Below are 21,375 nucleotides of genomic sequence, written 5' to 3'. Positions count from 1 at the left end.
GGCCACCCTTCAGCCCCAAATATCTTATAACCTCATCAGGTGGCCACAGACTAATATCCAGCCTTGAAGGTGATGCAGTTCTATGTGAAGTGCCTTATGAATTACAAAATAAATGCACCTCCTAACTTGTCTGCCACCAGGACCACTGTTTCTGGTTTGACAAGATACAGTAGAACACTTAAGATGCCCATTTTGGTACTGTAATCATAAAATGACATTTGGGTATAAATTATTAAGACAGAAAAGCTGAGAGAAAAGTTGGAATAGTAGCAGGGTTTTAAGGTCAATTTTGAATTTAGGCAAGTGAACTAATGAAAATTTTCTTTCCGAAAGATGAACTACTACCACCACTACCACCATCACACCACAGGGAAGATACAAAGTGATACAGAATAAGAGAAAGAGAGCAATAAGTACAAGTTAATTACTATTATTCCACTCTTTATTAAGGGTTGGAACGTTCATCAGGAGCTTCCCATTAGCACTTTGGGCATATTAGAGCTCTTCCTCCCACTTTAAAGGTATCAGGAAGGCACACCAAGAAGAGAGGTGTTAATTTTTTGGAAAGCAGTCCTGTCCCGGAAAAGAAGGTTTGGATCTGCTGCCAAGGAATGAGGATCTGTGTGATGAAGCTTCTGACCCCTGGTCTGGCAACATCTTCTGACCCCTACTGTACAGTTATATTCCTGGGTCCTGGGAATTTGAGACCTTGCATCCTGGGAGACTATAAAGAAAGAGGGTTGATTTTGAATAAACTTTGATTCTCTAGCTTCTCTTGGCTGAATGAGCCTTCTCCATTGTTTGCCCTACATAGCCAGTGTACCCCAGAACCTTGGTCAGATATCAAGAAAGCCTCTGGCTTCCCCCTGGGCCTGGGCACTCGTCCAGCTTTTGTAATGCCGAAGTGCATTTTTAAGTTGAAGGCTGAGTCATTGAAGACACACTTAAGCGACAGATGGTGAAGCTTATTACTTCCTGCGTTTTGACTGAGTTTTGAATAGTCTTGAAGATCTTTATCTTCTCATCAAAGCTTCAGGGGTATGTGAGTGCTGTGTAGGCATTTTAAATTTTACCCAGAGAACTAGATGTTGGAATTCTGAGTCATTCACAAATGGGACTTCCTCAGCTTCCCCTTTAATATCTTCTTTTATTTAAACTACCACTTACATACCAGAAACTCGAATTGCACCTTGCACTTTCCATATCATGCTCATAACAACTCAGCGAGGTAGGTATTATTGCTGCCCCCCTTTACAGGTAAGGAACTAGGAGACTTATAAACATGATTACATTTCCCCAAGTCATGCAGCCAGTTAAGTGGCAAAGCAGGGATTTGACCCCAGGACCATGTGACTGTAGGACTCCCTGCATGATGCTGCAGAATGGAATGATTTTCACAGAACTGGACCCAAATGCTTGTATATGGGCAAACTAAACAAATTTCCAAGTTTCAGTAGCTGGCAGTGGTACTACTACTCGTCAATGCAGACCTAGTTTCTTCTGCTGTGGTTAGTGGTGGGAGAGTCACCATCATTTGATGTTTCAGATGGACCTGGGGGCTTAAGGGGTATTGATGGTGCTTGTCTCCTCTTATCACAGGTGGCTGTGTTATTGCAATGTGCCCCAGTTCTGTGACAGTCTACCTCGCTATGAAACCACCCAGGTGTTTGGGAGAACACTGCTGCGCTCAGTCTTCACAGTCATGAGAAGACAACTCCTGGAACAAGCGAGACAGGAGAAAGACAAACTGCCACTTGAAAAACGAACTCTCATCCTGACCCATTTCCCAAAGTAAGAGAGTGCCCTTGCAGGTCTTTGATTGTGGAGCTTGAGATTGATAGACACTCACCAAAGCCTATATCAGTAACAAGATCAGGAATGATAGGAAAAGCATCCCAGGGAAGAGGGAGAAGGGACTCTCTCCTTCTCAGCTCCCTTTTTAGGTACTACACAGTGTATCTGTTGTTAGTGTGGGATTTGTGTTGCCACAGTGCCACCTCATCTCACCTGGGTCCTTGTCTATGGGTCTCAGAATGGGGTTGTGCTCTGTTGGGTATATTCAGCTGCCAGGGAGCTAGCGGAAGATGGGGGAGAGTGGTAGAAACAGTTTCCATCTACTCAGCAGGACAACCCAAGTGGCTGATTTTTTTTCCATCCCACATCTCGAACCCTTTCTAAGTCTGGTGAATCACTTCTGCCTCAGCTACGGTCTACCTGCCCCTCACTCTTTGAAAACTAGACCCCAAGGAGGGGGCTGGGTGGGAATAGAGAGACTTCCTTCGGAATGATCTTTGTACCTCTCTACTCAGTTTTTTGTAGAATATATGTAACTCTTGTGTACCTGCCAGAGCTCCAACATATAAATAATCAAGGAAATATTTTTCAAATGAAGGAAATGAGTTAAAGGAATAGGAAGTGGGACACCTGGGTGTCTTTGTGGTTAAGTGTCTGCCTTTGGCTCAGGGCATGATCCTGGAGTCCTGGGATCAAGTCCCACATCAGGCTACCAGCATGGAGCCTGCTTCTCCCTCTGCCTCTCTGTCTCTGCCTCTCTCTGTGTCTCTCATGAATAAATTAAAAAAAAGAAAAAAGGAATAGGAAGTTGCAGTGTTGTACCATTGGCCTTGGAATTGCATTTTCAGTGCTAAGACCAAAATTTTAAACTAAAAGCCTGGCTGCTCATGAGAGGGGCTGCAGGTGCAGTTGCCTATTAGTCATGGACCAGTGACAGCAAGACACTGAGTGAGACAGTTTGTTTTGTGGGCGTCATGCTGCCTAGACCAGCACTTATTGTGGACAAGGTTGAAGGTATGATTTGAAAGGGCTTTCTAGGTATGATAGAGCCTTCCTTCCTTATACCGTTGAGAACTGCTGGTGTAGAGAAGAGTTTAAGAGAGGAGGTATTCTCTTTAACCAGAGACTGATGATGCCCTATTTTAGTAGAGAAACTTGATTTTTATTATTAAGTTTTATTATTTTATTACCCAGTTTGTTTCTCAGGAAAGACAGCTTTAATTTTTAAGAATAAGTTAGGTCCAAAAAAAACAACAAAAAATGTTTTTCTGATAGAAATTGACTGAAAATTCCTTTACAGTTTAACACAAATCCCAAGCCGTGGATCGAAGATGTCATGGGTAATTCTGATGAGCTTTAGCTGAACGCCCAATATTTGCACATAAATCCTAGCATCCTGAGTTTCAGTGTTTTCTTAAGGCAGCTGCTACCGGAGACTGAGGCATGACATGAACATTTTGGTATTCTCCAGGAAAGAAGATTCAGAAGTACTTGAAGCTACAATTTGGGTATTGTGCCTACATGGGTTATGATCTCTGGGCATGCTTGTGTATACAGTAGCTGCCTTTTAGCTGGTCTGAGCTCCTTTCGTTCAGGATTTAAAGTAGTTTTCTTATTTCTCTATTACATTGCCACATAAACAGCATTTTTATATTTTTAGATTATAGTTGTCATTCTGTGTTTCTAAGCCAAGGAACAAAGGGGGCCCTCCCCCATCTTCTATGGTACTTAAAGAGAAATTTTAATTACCTTAGAGAGTAACAGGTTTTGTTTTTTTTTTTCCCCATAGCAAATTCATTTTGCTTCTTGCAGATATTTGCTAATTATAGTGTGTTATGTTCCTTCATCCCATAGTTCTGGCATGCTTATGATGTTGGATTAAAAAAATCCATGCTGTTTTTTTCTCTTCTCTATTACTAATGGTAGGGTAAAACTACCACCCACTTCTCCTTTTAAACCCCCTGTCAGTGAGTATGACAAGACTGAGGCTGATAGGGATTTATACGTATAGCCTTAGCAGCGGAATCACATATATGGAAGCTTCAGGTGCTGTTTGAGTCTTGGGTACTGTCACAGTGTGAGAGCTGTACCTGGCTGCACACCATTCCTTGATATCGCTGTGATTCTCACATGCATTTGCGAGGTTGACATCCTTAACTTCCTCCTTCTCATAAGTGCCCTTTCTAATACGTGGCTTTAATTTGTGCCTTTCCTGGGGTGCCTGGGTGGTGTGATCAGTTAAGCATCTATCTCTTGATTTTGGCTCAGGTTGTAATCTCAGGGTCCTGGGATTGAGTCCCACTCATGTCGGGCTCCCTGCTCAGTGGGGAGTCTGCTTCTCTTCTAGTCACTCTTCCTCTCCTCACCTTGCACTGGCAGGAGCTCTTCCTTCTCTCAAATATATAAATCTTTAAAAATATGTATACAAAATGTGAAAAACAAAAAACCTGTGGAAATATGAAAAAAATGTATACATTGAAAAACAAAAACAAAATTTTTGCCTTTCCCTCTATCCACTAGCATACAAGGTGGTTTTTAGAAGGGTTTAGTATCTATATTTTATCCTAAAAGTGATGAATGCACATTCAGATGAAAATTTGATCAAGAGAGAACAAAGAAGCAAAAGATGCTCCCCCTCCCTCCCACCCCCAAGCCCTACCACTCGGAACTACTTTTAGTGTTTTTCTCCATGGATTGTTTTCTTTTTTTCTGCAGTTTTGTATTGTATATATACACAAAGCAAGTACTCTCGTCATTTCATGAGACTGTTTATTATAATGAAATAACTCTGTTTATATATACATATATAACACGCATATGTGTATATAGAATTATTTTTCTTAAATTAGTGATGGAATTCTTCCTTGGTGAATCTCTGCAGGGCTTTTTTTTTTTTTTAAATAAGATTTTGTTTATTTATTCATGAGAGACACACAGAGAGGAAGAGACATAGGCAGAGGGAGAATGAGGCTTCCTATGGGGAGCCTGATGCCAGGACTCAATCCCAGGACCCAGGGATCACGCCTTGAGCCAAAGGCAGATGCTCAACCACTAAGCCACCCCTCTGCAGGGCTTTGTGAACAGTGTTCTAACCAATTACTGATAGAGAAGAGCCTAGAAAAGGGAAAGGAAATTTACCTCCATGATGAAGGGCAGTTGGGAAAATCTGGAGGGCTCTGTAAGATGGGAAAATGAGAAAAGGCCTCAAGCACCTTCTTTTTCATAGCAAGATCAGGACGTGATATCAGTAAGGATCTTACCTCCTATTGCTGTCAGTCTTGCTGTGATTGGTAAGAAACATACTAAAATGTTTTAAAAAGTTAATGGTGGCTTGCTTAGGAAGTGACTCATGCAGTTTCTATAAACCATGAATTGAACTATCATGTGCGGGTAGGTACTTATTCAAATGGTACCTTGTTCTTAAATCTGAGATTTGTTCTTTTTTTTTTTTTTTTAAGTTTTTAAAAAGATTTATTTATTTATTTGAGAGAGAGAGAGTGTGCGAGCAATCGAGTAAGCAAACACAAGTAGGTGGAGGGGCAGAGGGAGAGGGAGAAGCAGACTCTCCACCCAGCTGGGAGCCCGATGGGAGAGACTCAATCCCTGGACTCCAGGATCATGAGCTGAAGTCAGACGCTTAATTGAACCACCTAAGTGCCCCTAAATCTGAGTTTTAATCTGAGTAGCAAGTAAGAAAATGCCTAGGACCTTTCCCGATCTGTTTTCACTTTCACAAAACAAACCTCTCCCACCCTGAAATAATTTAAATTCTTGTAGGCATGAATAAACCAGAAGAACAGTGGTACTTTTAGTGATTATGATAATGATATGGATCCTTGGTCAGTTATCCAAAACTTTGATACCGATGTTTCAAAATTTAAGATTTATTTATAAGGATTTTATTTATTTACTTGACAAAAGGAGAGAGAGAACACAAACAGGGAGAGCAGCAGGCAGCAGGAGAGGGAGAAGCAGGCTCCCCGCTGAGATGGTTAGGGGAGCAAAATGCCATAGATGATTAGGGAGCCCAATGTGGGTCCTGGGGGCATGACCTGAGCCGAAGGCAGATACTTAACCAAGTGAGCCACCCAGTGCACCCCAAAATTCAAGATTTAAAATATTTTGTCAAGGTAATATAACACATGTATCACAGCACTAAGGGTAGGGGATATCCCCCTAAATCAAATCCACTTTTAATTGTAAAAACTATAGATAGTTTTATGTATGTTCAGGTTAGATTGTTGCCAAATAGGTTATGGGAGATCTTTTTTTAAGAGCTTCTGGAGTTCAAAATTTCAGAGACAGAATAGTGGACTCATCATATTCAACCTTTATTACAACATTGCAGTGTGATTCACGGGGGCAAGATGGTTGTTTTGTTCGCCTTGCCCTCACAGCACCTAATAGAGTGCCTGGCACAGGGCAGACATTCAACCAGTATTTGTTGAAAGGATGAATGGAGTACTTACTTGGGGTCAGGCACTATTTTATGAATGCACATTAGCTTATTTCTCATTATGACCCTATGCAGGAATTAGTGTTGATGTTTCTGTTTTATGGAAGAGGAATCTGAGAAAGAAGAAAGTTAAGAATAATTTATCCTAAGGGTCACAGAAATTAAGTGGTGAGCTTGGCAAATGGATTCTAGAGTCCAAGCTCTTAGCCTTTTCTTATATTCCTCCCCTGGAATTAACGTGCCTTAAAAAGAGGCTTGTAGGAAGGTATTCCAGTACCAGATGTGTAGTCTTGTGTTGCTATTTTAATCATTGTTCTTCACTTTTGATACACATAGGTTTAAGGTACTTCATCAAAATTTAGTCACTCAAGCCTGTTCTCAGGGACTCCGATTCAGTAAGCCCAGGTAGGGCTTGGCTATCTATATTTCTAACAAAGTCTCCCTGTGATTTCTGTGGACCCCCAAAATTTGAGATCAATTTGGTTTATGACATACGTATAACATAGCAATCAATCACATTCTAATCCTAGCCTGGCAATTTCCTCATTGTGGAACTTTGAGCCAGTTATTTAATATCAGGCTTAAGTTTTTTTCTGTAAAATGGATATAATAATGGGTTCCATTTCATAGGTTTGTGATAATAAAAATACGTAACCCATTGGGTTGATGTGAGGATTCAGTAAGAAGTTCACAGAACAGTGCAGGCACATGGCAAGCACTTGATAAATATTAGCTTTTGTGGTGGATAATGACAGTGGTAATAACAGCTCCATGGATGGTGGAAATCTTGCTCTGACGCTGAGGAGCACTTAGTGGAATGCATTCCTACAGTTAATGACACTGTGCAGTCAATGTTGTGTTAATCCGTGGAGAATCAAAAGAGAATAAATTTGTAGAAATGCATTTCCTTGTTTGAATATACAGGCCGTTAACAAAGTCATTATTTGAGTCATAATGCATGAGCGTATTTCTGAAGTGAAGGTAAGATGCTGATATTGGGGTGCTTGCCATAGATGGTTAGGGCTTTCGTCCCTCTGGTAATATATTAGTTTTTTTATCTTACTGTTGCTTTTACTCTTGTGTCTAGGTTTCTGTCCATGTTAGAAGAAGAAGTTTATAGTCAAAACTCTCCTATCTGGGATCAGGATTTTCTCTCAGCCTCTACCAGAACCAGCCAGCTAGGAATCCAAACAGGTAAATTTCTTTTTGCATAAATCCAAGAATAATCAGGAAGTGTTAGTCACAGCTCAACTCTGCATTTATTTGTGTTTTTCACCAAAAAATTGAAGAATAGAGCCAACAAAAAAGTAACAGTTTGGCGAATCTTGCATCTGCATCAAGGAGAGCAGGTGCAAATCAGTTAAAACCACTCCTCCTTGTGCTATTAGGTTTGCTTAGCTTGCACATTACAATCTTAGAGGAGGTGTAAAATACCACACAGCTCAGCTCTGTAGTCAAATGCTGGCTTTTTTTTTTTTTTTTTAAGATTTTATTTATTCATGACAGATACACAGAGAGAGAGAGAGAGGCAGAGACATAGAGGGAGAAGCAGGCTCCTTGCAGGGGGCCTGATGTGGAACCCAATCCCTGGACCCTGGGATCATGACCTGAGCCAAAGGCAGATGCTCAACCACTGAGCTACCCAGGCACCCCTGGCTCTTTTTAAAGACACTTTAAGTCTCAGTCAATGTCCAATTATGCCCAGGAATCAAGTCTTGGTCTAATTTCTGAATCTGTGATGTCTGTTTCTTGCATCAAGTTACTATCATGGATAAAGGTAGGATGGTGAGTGGAAGAGAGTAGTCTTGAATCTCAGGTCGTGAAGGACTTCCAGTGAGGTGAGAGCACAGTTGCCATTGCCCTGAGTGGCATCAGCTGGTATTTTATGGTGAAGGAAGACTAGTGACTTCTGATCCCAGAGAGAGGATCTGAATTACTGCCTTTGACACTAGGAAGACTCGGAGAAGTTTAGCAAGAGATGCCAAAGCGGTAATTTGTATGTGGTCATGGGGAAAAAGAATGCAGAATTTTGATGTCAGAGTTTTTAAGATCTCTAGCTCAGTGTGTATTATTTTTGCCTCCAGAAAAAAAAAAAAAATACAGTTAAAAGTCACCTTCTTTAGTATACAGTTCTGTGAATTTTGACAAAACACATGCTGTTGTATAACCACCAGTACCATCAAAATACAGAACAGTGGCTTCCCCCCAGAAAATTCCTTTGTAACCCTCTGTAGTCCATCCCATTCATTACTGTACCTCCAGCCTTGGCAACCACTGATTTCTTTTTTGTTCCTGGTGTTTGCCTTTTCTGGAATGTCATATGAATAGAATCATATGGTACACCATTTTCTGAGTCTGACTTCTTTTACTCAGCAGAATGCATTTGAGAAGGTGATTAATTTTTTTTTTTCACCTAGAGCCCAAGTTTGGATATAAATATAATTAAATCTCTACGAAGCACAGTACTTAGGGAATGAGGTATTTTGGGTTGGATCAAATCCTTTTTGTTTGAATTCTTGTTTTTAGAGACTTGAGATTTTAGCATTTACAGGACATATTCTCTGTGGTGGCTGGGCATATCTATCCTCTTTATTGCTCTGTCTGTCCCTGTGCTGTTCAGTTTGTCTTTATTTCGTCTGGTTTTCAAGTGGTATCTCTCCCACAAACTCTTTCCTTATTTTTCCTATGCCTTCTAGCAAGGACTGGATCTCTTTTCTTCCAGACTTTCATAGAACCTTGACTATATCTTATCTTGGGTTCTCTAACTTGGCTGTGCTATGGCATCACTTGTGGTGATTTAAAGTAATACTGATTTCTGAGGCTTTTCTCGAGAGTGATAGAGTTGGTTGAGGCCAGACGTTGAGACTTTTAAAAGCTCCCCAGGTGATTCTGATGTGCAGCAATATTTGAGAGCACTTACCTCATGCTAGCCTAACCCCATTTTTCTGTAAGTCTTGTGTTTCCTATGGGTGTGACTCCTGGGTGGTCAGAGACTGTTTTGCCACAATAAAAATAACATACTTCCCCTGAGAAATTGGTGAGACACAGAAGCTCAGAGAGGAGCACCAAGTTGCCCACTATCATAGTTCCTAAGCATTGGAACTGGGCTTCATGCCTAGGCTGTGGAATTCCTTAACTACTTTACTACATGAAGAGCCAGACCTCTAGCCACTACCACACTGCCTTACTTTGGCGTGTGCTGCGAATGTGCAGGCAAATGCTTGTGGGAGGAATGAGTGAAGAACAGAGTTTCCTCCTTCAGGCAGGGGACACCAAAGCTGACAATCAAAGTTGACAACAGGGTTAACCTCGTTCTTTTCTGCAAGGTCTTCCTGAAAGGATTCCTCTGTTTGTGAAAACTCCCATTCGCCTTTTCCTGCTGAAAATGCCTCCCAATCAATTTCCAGCACATTTATATACCTTAGCATATGATAGAGAATGCAGACATTGTCTCTGGCTCTCGGGGTTCCGTATTTATTGCTGTGACTAAGGTTGTAACCCAGTTAAACTGTATTGTCCTCTTTACTATTACTGAAAGCTGTCAGAAGCAGGCTGCCTTCTCCTGTTCTCCTGTAATTGCAGTGTGTTCTCTGGGGGGAAAGAAGAGTGTAATCATCTACTTAATTGGCACGTCTGCACGTCTATGCAGCTGTGATAAATGACATTCGTAATGATGGCTCTGAAGTTTTGCAAGATACTCAGATGTCTTCAGAGTCACCAGAGCTTCCTCTTTGTGTGGAATCACTCCAGTGTACTTTGAGATTCAGCAGGTCTGTTTCCTGGAAGGAAAGCCGTATAGCCTGGCACTATAGTATATTCTGAGTGCAATGGATTGGTGTCTCTCTATTGCTCCATTAACTTATTCCATCACTTTGTTGGCTGTTTGGAATGTTCTCTGGGGACTGAACTGTGGCTGTGTTGAAATTTAGTTGAACATTCTCTCTGGGCATCTGGCTGCACTGCCATACTCTGTCCTGTATATGACCAGTGTCACTGAGAATGTCTGTATCCTTCATCTCCTCTCACCCCACTAGCTACAAATCAGCAGCACACTAGCAAAGCAATATGCTATTTCCTCCAATGGCTTTATAAAACAAAAGTTTTTTATTTGTAAATACTTTCAAACTTACAGAAAAGTTATAAGAATAGGACAAAGAAATCTTATATACTGTATATCCTCTGCCCAGATTCACTACTTGTTAACATTTTGATATATTAGCTTTATCTTCCTCCTCTCTCTCTTTCTCTCTCTCTCTCTCTCTCTCTCTTTTTTTTTCTTTTTTTTTTCTAAACTATTGGAAAGTTACAAACATCCTGCCCCTTTGCTGAGCTCAGTGGGTATCTCGCAAGAACAAGGACATTCTCTTACTTAACAACAGTATAGTTATCAAGTAAGGAATTTAAGCTTGATGCAATATTATTATCTAATCTGTAGACTGTTTTCCATTTTTGCCTCTTATCTCAATCATGTGGTTTATAGCAAGTTTTGTGTAACATCAGGAGGCACATGATGTTGGCCTCTCTCCTTCTTGTTGGTATAAGCTTGATCACACGTAGTGTGTACATGATTTCTCCACTGCAGTGTACTATTTTTTCCTTTTGCAATAAAAAAGTGTTTTTGTGGAGATGTACTTTAAAATTATCCTGTCGTCATCAAAATTACACTCCCAGGGTTTGTCCTGCACAGATGATTCTTTCCTGAATCAATTATTTTATGCTGGCTACCAAATGATCCTCCCCCACTCTCCACCCCCCCAACATCCATCATTCCTTCCTTTTTATTTCTTGGTATTCTCCTGTAAGGAAGACTTTTACCTTCTGCCCACTTGTTTATTTATTTATTCATTTGTTGTTTTATCATTGTGGACTCAGATATCCTTACTCTATTCAATGGGCCATAATTGGTTACTTTTTTTTTTATTACCATGTTCACATTGGCCCCATGGCTTTTATTTTAATTAATTAATTTTTAAAATATTTTATTTTTAAGTAATCTATATACCCAGTGTGGGGCTTGAATTTACAACCCCAAGATCAAGAGTCGCATGCTCCATCCACTGAGCCAGCCAGGTGCCCCTCCATGGCATTTATTTTGACAATGACTTTGTTGTGGTGTTGGGCAGGAATGGGATGGTTGCATGTGCACGTGGTTCCTTATTGCCTAAGAAAGGAGTCACCTAATACCTTTTTTTCTTTTTGGGGCCAGTTATCAGTCCACCTCCTGTAGCTGGGACCATTTCATATAATTCAAACTCATCTTCCCTTGAGCAACCTAATGGAGGGAGCACCAGTCCTTCCTGCAAAGGCTCTTCTGGGCTTGAGGCAAACCCAGGTAAGCTCTTAAGGGGACATAAGAAAGGGCTATGGTTTTCCATAGAAGTTCTGTTATAGGAATGCCAAAGGTAGATTTAGGCCAACAACAAATTGTGAATGTCCAGGACTATAATGGCTGGAAATCACTTTGAGCTGTATTGGTTAGTTATTGCTATGGACAAAACAACCCAAAATTCAGAGGCTTAAAACCATAATCATTTATTATCATAGTTAACTCATTCTGTGTGTTTCCTGGAAGGTAGCTGATCTCAGCCAACCTCATTCAGTCTTTGCTAGGCTTGCTCATGAGTCTACCTGTTGACCAGGGGCTCTATTCTGGGCTTGGCTAGAACACTTAAGCTGGAGAATCTCTTCATATATTTCTCATCCTCCTGGGATCACTGGGCTTCTTTTCTTTTTCTTGGGGCAGAATATGTCCTTTTGATGATGGGAAAAGCACCAGAGAACAAGTAGAAATAGTTTCTTGAAGCCTAGACTCAGAACTGGTATACCATCACTCCTGCCTTATTTTGCCATTTAAAGCCAATTACATGATCAAATTCAGAGTCAAGAGGTGGAGAAAATGTACTCTACTTCTTTTGTAGAAGACCCACAAAGTCACATGGCAGAGTGTGGATACCAGGAGGGTAAAGACTTTAGCCACTAATGTAATTTGCCAAATCTTAATCTTACATGCATTTCACAGTTGTAGGATGTTCTGAAGGTTGCATTTCTGTCCATGGGCTTGACATCAAACAAATCTTGGATATGACCAAAATTTGACATTAAAGAAGTAGCATAAAAGAGGGAAAGAAGAAAATTTTAAATGTAGGGCCACATATTTAGCATGTGTGCCACCATTTACTCTATCTCTCACTTCTGAGAGAGACATTACTAATCATTCCAGAAACTCTTTGCCAGTGAGCTTGGATGTCATATCCTTTCTTATCATAACACTGTTAGCAATTTTTCAAGTTTGGGGCATATTAACTATAAACCTCAGCTACAAAATAAGTAATTCATAGAATTACTCCTGAGGAATTATGGAATTTGAAGGCTTCTTGGTCAAATGACTAAAAATATTCTCATTTACCCTCAATAACAACTATAAAAGTTATAAAAACAAGAACTCAGCAAAAGCCATTTAGTAAGTGACACATAATGTTTATGGAAGCATCTCATATAGACAAGATACTTTACCTTGTTCTGGTCCTTTACCTGAGGATGGTGAGAATGTTCTACGGAAGTATGCTTAGTGGGATTCAGACACAAGGAATAATTAGATTTGAATATCTAAAAATTATTTTAAATTTTAATTATAAAAATGAATACATATTATGACAAGAAGAACCAAGCATGACAGTAGAAAGGAAAAAGCTACCGTATAATCTAAGGAGGAAAGTGGGAGAAAGTTTTCTTTGCCTTCGCAAGGCCTGTCCCGCATGTGACATGTTGAAAATGGCCCTATTCACTTTGTGAGGTATCATATTATGGCAACAAAGCATTGTGAGAGATAAAGAGGGTTATTTTATAGTGAAAATAAATTTACCAGCAAAATGTAAGATTTCATTAGTATATTTCAAATACATATAAACATACACAATATACACATATCTGTACATAAACACATGTATACATACATGAAAGAGGATGAACAGAACCACAAAGAGAAATAACCTGATCAACCAGTGGTTGAATGCTTGAAGTAATTCAACCAGTGGTTCAACCAGTGGTTGAATCTCTGAGTAATTCATAGTTCATGTGGACAAAGCTATCAATAAGGATATAGAAGTGCTCAAAACATAATCAGTAAGCTTGATCTAAGGGATGTACAGAGATCATTACTCCTAAGAGTCAGAAAATACACATTATTTTTAAGAAGACACTACACACTTACTAATAATCGATAGTATTTTAGGTTCTAAAGGAGTTTCAAAAATTTTTGATATTTTGTTACATGGACCATGTTCTTTGACCACAAAGGGACTAAATTTAGAGGTTAATAACAAGTCATAACTAAAATCACCCCTTGCATGTACAAATGAACAAACACATAACTGATATAGCAAGTTAAAAAATTACCAGAGAAAATAGGAAATATTTGGAATGGATCTGTGGTTGGTGGTTATTATGACCTCCACCCTTCTCTTTCCCATCTTGCACTGCCACCCCTTCCCTGGGTAAATGGAAAGTTGACTTCCATGCCCATCAGTGTTCATAGAAAATTAGTTGGATTAGTTGGCATGTATTAACTGCTTTGTGTTTAAGATCATCCATTGTTTGCCCTTTTATTTTGATCATCACAGGAGAAAAGAGGAAAATGAATGACTCTCATGCCTTGGAGGAGGCCAAGAAACCTCGAGTTATGGGGGATATTCCAATGGAATTAATTGACGAAGTCATGTCTACCATCACAGACCCTGCAGCAATGCTCGGACCAGAGGTCAGCAGGGTAAACCAGAGCAGCCATCTGGTAGACCCCTTCTGTATTCCCCGGTCATTCCAGTTGTTGGAAATGGGGGTGTTACGGGAGATAGCAGGTTTTGCTATCCTGGTTTGCATTTAACCAGGTGGTCAATGTATGGAGGGCAAGACAAGCTAGTAGAAAGGTGATTCCCCTTGATGAATAACACATCAAGGAAACAAACTAATAATCTCACACAGTTGCGGGCATTCCCACTTCAGCTTTTTATCTGGAAATATTTAAATTCTCATAAATGTTAGAAACATTTCATGATAGAGATCCATAGTTAATTTAGATTCACCAGTTGTTAACAAGTCACACATATATTCCCTCTGTCTGTGTCTCCTATGAACGATTTGGAACCATTTCAGAATTCAGTATAGTGTCACAACATTTCACCCCTATTTTTACCTGTATTTCTTAATATGAAGACTATTCTTTTAGTGTAGTTGCCACTATCAGAAAATTTAGCTAGGTTATGTTTTCTGACATATAGATTGACAAACTATAGCCTACAGGCCAAATCTGGCCAACTGGCTGTTTTTATAAAGAAAGTATTTTTTTTTTTTTTAAGATTTATTTATTTATTCATGAGAGACACACACAGAGAGAAAGAGGCAGAGACATAGACAGATAGAGAAGCTGGCTCCCCACAGGGAGCCCGATGCAGGACTTGATTCCGGATCCTAGGATCACACCCCTAGCCGAAGTCAGACGCTCAACCACTGAGCCACCAGGCACTCCATAAAGAAAGTATTATTTAAACCTAGATTTTCTATGTCTGTTTTACACTACAAGAGCAGATTTGAATAATTAAGACAGGTGATGTATGACCTGCAAAACCTAAAATACTTGTTATCTGGCCCCTTTATAAGAAAGTTTGCTGACCCCTGGCCTAATATTAAGAGTCCATATCTGAATTCCCCAAAGAACCATATATTTGTTTGTCCTTAGAACATTTGTTGCTATTATTGAAGAGTCAACCGGGGATCATGAATTACATTTACACCTTTCTCTTCATTTCTTTAGTCTCTTTTATTCTAGAATAGTTCCTCAGTCCTTTTTTTTTTTTTTAATGGTAGTGCCATTGTTGAAGAATCCTGCTCACTGGTTTTGCATAAGGACCCCTTTTTGAATTTGTTTATTTACTCATGATTGGATTAAGTAAACCAGTTTTGCTAAAAAGTTCTGCTGTTATTGCATTGCATCCAGGGGCAAGGCAATTTAAGATATTTCTGGGGCACCTGAATGTCTCAATCGGTTAAGTTTCCCACTCTTGATCTCAGGGTCATGAGTTCAAGCCCTGTGTTGGGCTCCACTCTGGGCTTGGAGCTACTTTAGGAAAAAACAAAAAGACATTTCTGACAGCTTTCAGGAAATGAAGAAATGGCTTGGAGATTATTTTGTAAAATATCTTTCAAAATTTTTTTAGCATGGCATTGCTACATCAGTTTTTAATTTGTCATGTTTCCTGAGATACTCATTTAGTGGTATTGAGGATAATTTAAAGAACTGGACTGTTTTAAGAGAAGGATCTCATTGTAAGATGATTATTTTTCCCATTTCCTGCCAGATATCCAGTCCTGGGATCTAGGCAATAATATCTTTTGTATACTTGTCTTTCAAGGATTTAGTAACCTTACAGATTAGTTTAGCTCAGGTTTTTCATCTGCAAAGTGAGGATGTTATCACACATTTCAAAATTTGTTGAGTGAATTTTATAGTGTACTGGAGTTGGCTTGTACAGGTGTGCACAAGGCAGTTGTTAAATTTTCAAGAGTTTTGTGAGCGGGTTGTTAAATGTGTTGGTAGCTTGAAATTGACCACAGTGGCACCTGGTCACCTGGGCAGCCAGCTGTAGACCAACGGGATGAGCAGGTACTACCATTTGGGGCTTTTCTTCCCTGAGGAACTATTTATTGAACATTTGCCTATATGCCCCTGGGTGGATTAAATAGGATGGGGAGCATTAAATGCTGGCAAACTGTTGTGCTGCCAGCTGTGGTTGAGAGTCAGCAGATACTTCGGAAAGAATACTGCCCTCCAAAAAGAGGTACCAACACTATAAATGTGACTGCCACTATTGGGACTGTAATGAGAATTTTGGGGATCTGTCATCCTGAGGGTTGTGTAAAGTTCAACCAGATGGGATTCCTTCAAACCAGAGGTGGTTAGCACACAGGCCAAATCTGGTCTGCCCTATTCCTCTTATAAATAATGTTTTATTGGAGCACTACTTCATTCATGCATTCATACATGCTTGCACAAGTGGAGGGAGAGAATCCCCAAGCAGACTTCCTGCTGAACACGGAACCCCACATGTGGTTTGATCTCACGGTCCTGAGATCATGACCTGAGCTGAAATCAAGAGTCAGATTGTGATTAACTGACTGAATCACCCAGGCGCCCCCCACCCCATTCATTCACGTATGTCTGTGTCTGCTTTCATACTACAACTGTGTTGACTAGTTGCCACAGAGTCCTTATATGTATTATGTGGCACTTTCCAGGAAGGTTTGATGACTCCTAATCTACACCATATATCCATGTACACATGTAATATTAATACTCTAATCTTTCAAAATGCTTTACCTCCCTTTGCCATTTTGTTTTTGTAACTTGTGTGTTATTCAGGTCCCCGAAACTCCACAAATGTGTATCTTAATTAGAACAAATAAGAGAAGCATGGAGATGTCCTATCCCCGTTGTCTTAAGAGAAGAGTTCTATGTAATTTTTTCCTGTCTCCTACATCACAGACCAATTTCTTGTCAGCGCATTCAGCCAGGGACGAGGCAGCAAGGCTGGAGGAGCGCAGGGGTGTGATTGAATTTCATGTGGTCGGCAATTCCCTGAACCAGAAACCCAACAAGAAGATTCTAATGTGGCTAGTAGGTCTACAGAACGTGTTCTCACACCAGCTGCCCCGGATGCCAAAAGAGTACATCACACGGCTTGTCTTTGACCCGTAAGTGGTATTTGGCTCTTCTTTCTTATTTCCCTTTTAAGTGAAGGAGGAACCACTCAGATAATAGAAGCCAGCCTGAGTCAGCTACCAAATCTTGCTGCATCTTGGCACACTGGGGAATACAGAGCTACATCAAGATAATTGCCATGACCAAAAGCAGTAAGATTAATATTTCAACAATTCATATACTTTTTTGTTAATAATAATGAAACTTTGTATTTTACGTTGCTGGTGACCTATGGTTCTTTCATTATAGCAGTGAAGAAGTATAAACAGCAAAAAGTTGTCCTTTTTCAAAGTCAAAATATTCTTGATTTTGGTATCTTAACTAGGTATCACTGTTGCTGGGTCTTAACTTTGGGGAAATTTATTGGGGTATCAGACAGGTACATTTGAAAATCCATTGCTTTAAACAAAACTCAAACAACAGAAAACCTAAAGTTCTCTAATTGAATGTATTTTAACATATATAGCCTAGCAGCCTATGTGGACTGTGATTCCTGCATGTCACAATTCAGAGTGACACTTTAGACAGAAGTTCTGACAGGATTCTATATTGGAGGTTTCAGCAAATTATATGTGTGGATTTTGTATTCTTTTCCATAATGTTTCTGTAATATTTTTGAATCAGAGTAAACCCTTCAGAAACATATGTCCATGTCCATAAAGCCACATTTGTCTGTGGCAGTGCTTTCCCTCCCTTGTGGGTCCCTTGGCAGTGGGTGTACTGCCATTCCAGTACCAGTCAGAATCTCAACACATATTTTGTTCTTTATAAACCTCAGACCCTTCTTAGGTGGCTGACATTTTGTTCTGCTGAACGCCCTGATAAATGAAATCTTGCCCAGGCAAGCTTGCTCTAAAAAGTTTACATTAAGAATGTTCTACTGAGATAGTGTCTAGATAGAGGAGCCTTCCATAGAAACTCAATAAGGACATTCTCCTCCTTTCCTGTTTGGTTGATAAGGAACACTCCAAAAAGTATTTTAATGTAACTGAAATAGGTGTAAAACTTTGCCATAATCTTGTTCTTTCAGGAAACACAAAACCCTTGCCCTAATTAAAGATGGCCGTGTCATTGGTGGTATCTGCTTCCGTATGTTCCCATCCCAAGGATTCACAGAGATTGTTTTCTGTGCTGTAACCTCAAATGAGCAAGTCAAGGTAAGGGTAACCCCCAAGGTGTTAGAAGAAAAGCAGAATGTGGTGCTTCTCACTTTAGTGCATAGAGCTTAGTCAGATCTGTCTTTGCCATGTCTGTAGAAGGTTTGAGGTGGAGTTCAGGACTTTGTGAGAAGAATCCTCTTGCTGCAAATGTCTGTGTATGTGTGTGAAGAGAACAAACGGTTCCATATCCCAATAGGTCAGGTTGGGCACAAGGACACCACACAGCCCCAAATGTAACTAAAGTATAGTCAATGACAAGTGAAGGGAGGTTTGAAAAGAAATCTCACTGTTGCTTAATTTACATATGCATACATGTACACACACCAGCTAGTGACACTGAACCATGAGAAAGGATATGGTGTGATGCAGGTTACATGATATAGATGTCTTATGCTTAAGAAAGATGTGTTATGACTTTGTCCCTAAAGTGGGTCAAGGGCTAAAGAAATTCTATAAAGGGAGTCATGAAAATTTTGAAAAAATGTATGACTAAATTTTAGAAGTATTCATGCAGGATTTGGAATGTGAGGGTGTTTTGGTGTGTGTGTGTGTGTGTGTGTGTGTCTGTGTGTGCACGCGCTCATGGCTAATTTACCTTTCCAATTGTCCTTGGCACTGGTCCCTTCCTCCCCAGGAGGTAGGCTGTTTTATTGAAACTGCAATTGGTGTTGCAGTATGACTGGGATAAACTGTAGACTCCCTGTTGGCAGAAAGACCTCTGGTCTAGTGTAGTTGTGTTCTGCTCTGCTGCCTTTTAGGAAAGTGGAACCAGGAAATGTCTGGTTAAACTATTATTCATTTGGTATTTTGGGAACTCTAAACAGTATCATGCAAAACTAGGGCAAATGGTAGAAAGATTAGTAGCTCAGGATTAGATAGCTGCTGAGAAAAATGACCGGAAGGTCTAAGGCCCCGTTACCTAATGAAATACAGTGTCACCTGCAAATGTGAGCCACGTGTGTAATTTTAAGTTTTCTAGTAGCTACGTTGAAAGAAAGAAAGAAAGAAAGAAAGAAAGAAAGAAAGAAAGAAAGAAAGAAAGAAAGAAAGAAAGAAAGAAAGAAAGAGAAAGAAAGAAGGAAATGGGCTAAATTAGTTTTGAAAACATTTTATTTTACCCACAGTAACCAAAGTAGTGCCCTTATAACAGCAGGTACTTGATGTCACAGAGAATCACTAATAAGACATTTTATATTCTTTGTTTTGTATTAAGTCTCTAGAATGTGGGGTGTATTTAACACTACAGTGCATCTCAATTTGGACTAGCCACATTTCTGGTGCTCACTGGGCACATGTGGCCAGTGGTTCTCATATTGGGCAGTACAGGTCTGGGGATGTGGTTGCTTTCTCCAGCTGCAACGAAGCAGTGTCATTTATAAAAAGTAATAGTAAGTCACTGGAAGGAATCATTCTTTGCTTGAGGGCTACAGCCAGTGCTGCCGGCAGTTCTGTTTTCATTAACAGCTTTTACCCTACTCACGATGCCTATTATAGCTGCTGTGATTTCTTTTCACAAAGCACAAATGGGGCTTTTTGTCTTTGACTCATAGTACTAAGCATCCAAGGATAAACAAAATCCATCAGTCATACGTCTGTCATTCTGACTGGGGAAGGTGAGAGCCCAGACTTGCTTGAAACTGATGTCTGGCATTTTTACAAGAAATTTTGACAGTGTGTCTTTAGATGGTGCTGTTGCTATGCTTATCACTTTCTTATTTTTCCCTAGCCAAAGTGAAAAACAATTCAAGTGTCCAGACTTTAGAAACTTGCTTAAAAGGAAAATTTGTTTGGCTTTTCATAGGGAGAGGGAGCTGGAAAATATGTCCTTGGTTTATAATTTCAGAAAAAGGTTGCAAAATTTTTGTTTTCAGAGAAAGCTACACCAAGCACCTTGTTTGGAGAGGTTGATTAAGGTTGACTTGGACACTTTTAGGGATACCAGAGGAAAACTAAAGGTATTTAATATGAATTGGTTGCTTTGTCTTATTACTTCCCAGAAGGGCAATTTTCTTTTTTTTTTCTCCCAAACCATGTAATTTTCTAAAGACTTGCAGGAAGGTGGCCAAACATTACAAACTCAGTAGGAAGAACTAGAAAAAAGCTACATTTTTGTAAATGATTTGAAACTGTAGTTCTAGAAAATGAAGATTAGTCTTTCACAACTGAATGGAATGGTTAAGTTTGATGAAAGCCAGTGCTGGTGGCACCTATTTGGAAAAAAACGTCAAACTCATAAGTGGAGGTTTTATATTTTTATTTAATATGTTATCAGGCCTAAATGTTGCTTTAGAATTTCTATCCACTCAGTTTAGAGAGGCAGGCTTATGTATAAATTCCTGTGAATGCTTTAAAGAAGTTTGTATGTGAATTTTCTTGCTCAAAGCACACACAAGATAACATTTCAGAATTTACTTGAAAAACTCATCACCTGGTTTTAGAATTAGCTTGTTATCTAAGAACTATTTGGATTTGAAATTATATAAATTTAAAGTTACATAACTAATATTTATATATTATAATAAATATTTTTTATTTTTTAAAGATTTTATTTATTTGAGAGCAAGCATGAGGAGGGGCAGAGAGAGAGGGACAAGCAGACTTCCCACTGAGCCACCCAGGCACCCCAATATCGTAAAAAAAAATTTAAATATTGAAGTTGCTAGATGGATTTAGAAAAGAAACCCTTTGGTGATAGTTAAAAATAAAGGTATATAGGGAGTGCCTGAGTTGCTTAGTCGTTTGAGCACTTGACTCTTGATTTCAGTTCAGGTCTTGGTCTCAGAGTCATTGAGTTCAAGACCTACATTGGGTTCACACTGGGTGTGGAGCCTACTTTAAAAAACAAAAAGAAAAAAATATAAGGGAGGGGTGTGGTTCAGTCGGTTGAGCATCTGCCTTCTCAGGTCAGGATCTCTGGGTCCTGGGATCCAGCCCTCCATCTGGCTTGCTGCTCAGTGGGCAGTCTTCTGCCTCTCTCTCTGTCCCTCTCTTCCCCCCCTTTATGCTTCCTACCCGCAAAAAATGTTTTAAAAGAGAAAAAAAAAAGAAGAACTGAAGGCATACAAAGAAAAATGTTTCTAGGTGAAAATTAAACATTTGCATATAATAATCTTAATATTTCTAATGTCTCTTTAACCAAGGAAATATTTAAGTTACCACTACTGCCAATCATACTAGATAGAGGATTCAAGTTAAAGGATATAGATTGTACTCTC

At 39.6% G+C, this 21,375-nt stretch overlaps 1 protein-coding gene across 2 annotated transcripts in view; it reads left to right on the top strand.

The window, feature by feature from the left end:
• The window catches only part of KAT2B (lysine acetyltransferase 2B), a 101,766-nt gene that overhangs the window by 59,677 nt on the left and 20,714 nt on the right, over window positions 1-21,375 (top strand). For both annotated transcript variants that reach the window (XM_041733760.1, XM_041733761.1), the window contains exons 6-11: window positions 1,600-1,791; window positions 7,338-7,444; window positions 11,457-11,582; window positions 13,870-14,006; window positions 16,785-16,993; window positions 18,031-18,157. In XM_041733760.1, the coding sequence (XP_041589694.1) occupies window positions 1,600-1,791; window positions 7,338-7,444; window positions 11,457-11,582; window positions 13,870-14,006; window positions 16,785-16,993; window positions 18,031-18,157 (898 nt within the window). The remainder of the gene's footprint in view (window positions 1-1,599; window positions 1,792-7,337; window positions 7,445-11,456; window positions 11,583-13,869; window positions 14,007-16,784; window positions 16,994-18,030; window positions 18,158-21,375) is intronic.

This window comes from Vulpes lagopus, chromosome 19, assembly GCF_018345385.1.
Source record: "Vulpes lagopus strain Blue_001 chromosome 19, ASM1834538v1, whole genome shotgun sequence".
In the NCBI taxonomy this organism is placed as follows: domain Eukaryota; kingdom Metazoa; phylum Chordata; class Mammalia; order Carnivora; family Canidae; genus Vulpes; species Vulpes lagopus.
This window is presented reverse-complemented; position numbering and strand designations above follow the sequence as displayed.